The following is a 5259-nucleotide window of genomic DNA, read 5'->3' on the forward strand; positions in this document are numbered from 1 at the left end:
TTAAATTAAATATAATACAATACTCACGAGTATTAACACATTTTACTAGAATTACTTAATGTGAACTTCGACCATAATGTTTTATATAAAAATTCGGCAGATTTCCTCAAGATCCAATTTTAAGGGATATATGGATTTTTTTTTGTAACAACAGACTAACCTGGACGCTCGCAAAAAATAGTGTCCTTTGTTCTGATCATTTCAATACCACTAACTTTCAAGTATTGGCGAACAGTACAACGAAATTAGTCGAGGGCACCAAACCAACCCTAACGCCACACTGTTTTTGTCCCGTAAGTTTTTTTTTTATTTCACATATAAGGTAATCAAGCGTAAATCAGTCCACCTGATATAGTTCACCTTAGTCATAGTAGTGAAATGAAGCTTAGATTTATCAACTTTAAAAATTAACAATGTTAAATCTATTCTTCAGATTCTTCAACAATCATTCTATCTAGCAGATGACAGGCTATCATCTTATGATGCCATTAGTGCTACGCTCCCTATTCCTGATTCGTTGACATCGCCGTGTACATCGTCAACTCCTTAAAATGTGGGTTAACCTTAAATCATTTATTGTAGACTGGCATTGTTTGGCACAACAACGTTGCACCAAACGTATTGTGACATAATTATAATAGTTAGACATATGCTGTCGCGACACTTTTTAACCGAATTCCAAAAACGAAGGAGGTTCTCAATTCGACTGTCTTTTTTTTATATATATTATTTCAGAACTTTTGACTGGATGGACCGATTTTGATGATTTTTAATTTAATAGAAAGCTGATATTTATCATGTGATCGCGTCACAATCGCAATAACAGAAAAATATTTTGAAAAATCCATGTTCACCTATTTTAGATTTTTTAAATTTTATTATTATTGGTGAAAAACCCCCGAATCTATCACTTTAAAGGGCATTAAAAAGAAATTAATTGACAAATATTCGTAAAATCTTCAGAGAATGATAAACAATATTCTAAATAATAATAAATAACAACAACAGACAGACAGACAGGCAGACAGGCAGACAGGCAGACAGGCAGACAGGCAGACAGGCAGACAGGCAGACAGGCAGACAGGCAGACAGGCAGACAGGCAGACAGGCAGACAGGCAGACAGGCAGACAGGCAGACAGGCAGACAGGCAGACAGGCAGACAGGCAGACAGGCAGACAGGCAGACAGGCAGACAGGCAGACAGGCAGACAGGCAGACAGGCAGACAGGCAGACAGGCAGACAGGCAGACAGGCAGACAGGCAGACAGGCAGACAGGCAGACAGGCAGACAGGCAGACAGGCAGACAGGCAGACAGGCAGACAGGCAGACAGGCAGACAGGCAGACAGGCAGACAGGCAGACAGGCAGACAGGCAGACAGGCAGACAGGCAGACAGGCAGACAGGCAGACAGGCAGACAGGCAGACAGGCAGACAGGCAGACAGGCAGACAGGCAGACAGGCAGGCAGGCAGGCAGGCAGGCAGGCAGGCAGGCAGGCAGGCAGGCAGGCAGGCAGGCAGGCAGGCAGGCAGGCAGGCAGGCAGGCAGGCAGGCAGGCAGGCAGGCAGGCAGGCAGGCAGGCAGGCAGGCAGGCAGGCAGGCAGGCAGGCAGACAGGCAGACAGGCAGACAGGCAGACAGGCAGACAGGCAGACAGGCAGACAGGCAGACAGGCAGACAGGCAGACAGGCAGACAGGCAGACAGGCAGACAGGCAGACAGGCAGACAGGCAGACAGGCAGACAGGCAGACAGGCAGACAGGCAGACAGGCAGACAGGCAGACAGGCAGACAGGCAGACAGGCAGACAGGCAGACAGGCAGACAGGCAGACAGGCAGACAGGCAGACAGGCAGACAGGCAGACAGGCAGACAGGCAGACAGGCAGACAGGCAGACAGGCAGACAGGCAGACAGGCAGACAGGCAGACAGGCAGACAGGCAGACAGGCAGACAGGCAGACAGGCAGACAGGCAGACAGGCAGACAGGCAGACAGGCAGACAGGCAGACAGGCAGACAGGCAGACAGGCAGGCAGGCAGGCAGGCAGGCAGGCAGACAGGCAGACAGGCAGACAGGCAGGCAGGCAGGCAGGCAGGCAGGCAGGCAGGCAGGCAGGCAGGCAGGCAGGCAGGCAGGCAGGCAGGCAGGCAGGCAGGCAGGCAGGCAGGCAGGCAGGCAGGCAGGCAGGCAGGCAGGCAGGCAGGCAGGCAGGCAGGCAGGCAGGCAGGCAGGCAGGCAGGCAGGCAGGCAGGCAGGCAGGCAGGCAGGCAGGCAGGCAGGCAGGCAGGCAGGCAGGCAGGCAGGCAGGCAGGCAGGCAGGCAGGCAGGCAGGCAGGCAGGCAGGCAGGCAGACACTTCAATTTTATTTATTTCTATAGATTTAGGCAATAAAACGAATATATGTATACAATTAAATAGTTTTATTTTCATATTTAATGGTGTATCAAGGCCCCGCTGTCACAGTGAAGTATTCGCACTGCTCGTTCTGACGGCCCCACTCGAATATGAGGGGGGACTCATCTTTGTACATATCCGATTTTGGTATCGTTTCCGGCGGTGGTAACTTCGGTTTGATCTAAAATTGAAATTTTCCATTTAAATTTTATGGACTTTTCTTTGGGATTTATTATTTTAGAAGTATATTATGGTGATGAACAATTTATGTGACGACCGCTCTGGTGTAATGGTGCATGTGATGTATCGGCTGCGCCTAAACAACGACGGCCGCGGGTTCGATTCCCGCTCAGAGTGGATATATTTCCGGTCTGGATGTCTGTCCTGGTAGGCTTCCTCACCGTGCCTCGGAGAGCACGTTAAGCTGTCTGTTCCGGTAGTTATCATATACACCAGATAGTTTTAGTTACTCAGAGTAGGGAACATGTAGGGCCGCAGTGGAACAGCGTGGTTTAAGCTCTGATCCTCCTTCTACATGGGGAAAGAGGTTATGCCCAGCCGTGGGACGTTACAAGCTGGACCAGAAATTACTTTACGTGAGCGCACATACCCGTGCGCTGCGGTGTATCTTGAGGTGCACCAGCTTGATGTGTGTCCGCATGGCGGTCCGTTGCGCGAAAGATCGTCCGCATATCGCGCACTCGAACGGTTTCTCGCCCGTGTGTGTGCGCACGTGGTTCACGAGTGTCGACTTTGCCTGACGCACACAACACGATATTACAATTTTCAAAGTAAAACTTTAAACGCACGCTTGACTTAGTAGGATTAAGTTAGTGAATGCGTGACGTGAGCGTTACGAAAAGTGTGATCGGGCGAGGCGAACGGAGTGAAGAGTTGAGAGGGAGATATAAGTTAAATGGAGATAAAGGAGTTTTACTTCAGTTGTGTGGTCAAAAGCACATTGTTTTTTTTATTGTCATTTGTTGTACTAAACTGGTGCATTTATGTACCCGAGACGTCACAGTAATGGACGGCATCATGCAATATACGCAAGTAGGTCATATGGTTTAATATTAGTTTGTCATCACTTTTGTACTGGTGTGTGTGTGACAGTGTGTCGGCGTGTGAGACACTCACGCGGAACATCTTGCCGCAGGTGTGGCACACGTGCGCGGGCGGCGCGCGCTGGCCGGCGTGCTTGTTGGGTGAGGTGTGTGTGTGACAGTGTGTCGGCGTGTGAGACACTCACGCGGAACATCTTGCCGCAGGTGTGGCACACGTGCGCGGGCGGCGCGCGCTGGCCGGCGTGCTTGTTGGGTGAGGTGTGTGTGTGACAGTGTGTCGGCGTGTGAGACACTCACGCGGAACATCTTGCCGCAGGTGTGGCACACGTGCGCGGGCGGCGCGCGCTGGCCGGCGTGCTTGTTGGGTGAGGTGTGTGTGTGACAGTGTGTCGGCGTGTGAGACACTCACGCGGAACATCTTGCCGCAGGTGTGGCACACGTGCGCGGGCGGCGCGCGCTGGCCGGCGTGCTTGTTGGGTGAGGTGTGTGTGTGTGACAGTGTGTCGGCGTGTGAGACACTCACGCGGAACATCTTGCCGCAGGTGTGGCACACGTGCGCGGGCGGCGCGCGCTGGCCGGCGTGCTTGTTGGGTGAGGTGTGTGTGTGACAGTGTGTCGGCGTGTGAGACACTCACGCGGAACATCTTGCCGCAGGTGTGGCACACGTGCGCGGGCGGCGCGCGCTGGCCGGCGTGCTTGTTGGGTGAGGTGTGTGTGTGACAGTGTGTCGGCGTGTGAGACACTCACGCGGAACATCTTGCCGCAGGTGTGGCACACGTGCGCGGGCGGCGCGCGCTGGCCGGCGTGCTTGTTGGGTGAGGTGTGTGTGTGACAGTGTGTCGGCGTGTGAGACACTCACGCGGAACATCTTGCCGCAGGTGTGGCACACGTGCGCGGGCGGCGCGCGCTGGCCGGCGTGCTTGTTGGGTGAGGTGTGTGTGTGACAGTGTGTCGGCGTGTGAGACACTCACGCGGAACATCTTGCCGCAGGTGTGGCACACGTGCGCGGGCGGCGCGCGCTGGCCGGCGTGCTTGTTGGGTGAGGTGTGTGTGTGACAGTGTGTCGGCGTGTGAGACACTCACGCGGAACATCTTGCCGCAGGTGTGGCACACGTGCGCGGGCGGCGCGCGCTGGCCGGCGTGCTTGTTGGGTGAGGTGTGTGTGTGTGACAGTGTGTCGGCGTGTGAGACACTCACGCGGAACATCTTGCCGCAGGTGTGGCACACGTGCGCGGGCGGCGCGCGCTGGCCGGCGTGCTTGTTGGGTGAGGTGTGTGTGTGACAGTGTGTCGGCGTGTGAGACACTCACGCGGAACATCTTGCCGCAGGTGTGGCACACGTGCGCGGGCGGCGCGCGCTGGCCGGCGTGCTTGTTGGGTGAGGTGTGTGTGTGACAGTGTGTCGGCGTGTGAGACACTCACGCGGAACATCTTGCCGCAGGTGTGGCACACGTGCGCGGGCGGCGCGCGCTGGCCGGCGTGCTTGTTGGGTGAGGTGTGTGTGTGACAGTGTGTCGGCGTGTGAGACACTCACGCGGAACATCTTGCCGCAGGTGTGGCACACGTGCGCGGGCGGCGCGCGCTGGCCGGCGTGCTTGTTGGGTGAGGTGTGTGTGTGACAGTGTGTCGGCGTGTGAGACACTCACGCGGAACATCTTGCCGCAGGTGTGGCACACGTGCGCGGGCGGCGCGCGCTGGCCGGCGTGCTTGTTGGGTGAGGTGTGTGTGTGACAGTGTGTCGGCGTGTGAGACACTCACGCGGAACATCTTGCCGCAGGTGTGGCACACGTGCGCGGGCGGCGCGC

At 55.0% G+C, this 5259-nt stretch overlaps 1 protein-coding gene across 1 annotated transcript; it reads right to left on the minus strand.

The window, feature by feature from the left end:
- Positions 1 to 2398: 2398 nt before the first annotated feature.
- LOC123666140 (zinc finger protein 48-like) lies at positions 2399 to 3609 on the minus strand. Its single transcript, XM_045600352.1, has 3 exons — positions 3529 to 3609; positions 3002 to 3148; positions 2399 to 2572 (listed from the first exon to the last, which is right to left on the minus strand). Exons 1-3 carry the CDS (start codon positions 3535 to 3537, stop codon positions 2441 to 2443), a joined length of 288 nt encoding a protein of 95 aa, XP_045456308.1. The 5' UTR covers positions 3538 to 3609; the 3' UTR covers positions 2399 to 2440.
- Between the last annotated feature and the right edge of the window lie 1650 nt (positions 3610 to 5259).

Source organism: Melitaea cinxia, chromosome 25 (genome assembly GCF_905220565.1).
Source record: "Melitaea cinxia chromosome 25, ilMelCinx1.1, whole genome shotgun sequence".
NCBI classification, from domain to species: Eukaryota; Metazoa; Arthropoda; class Insecta; order Lepidoptera; family Nymphalidae; genus Melitaea; species Melitaea cinxia.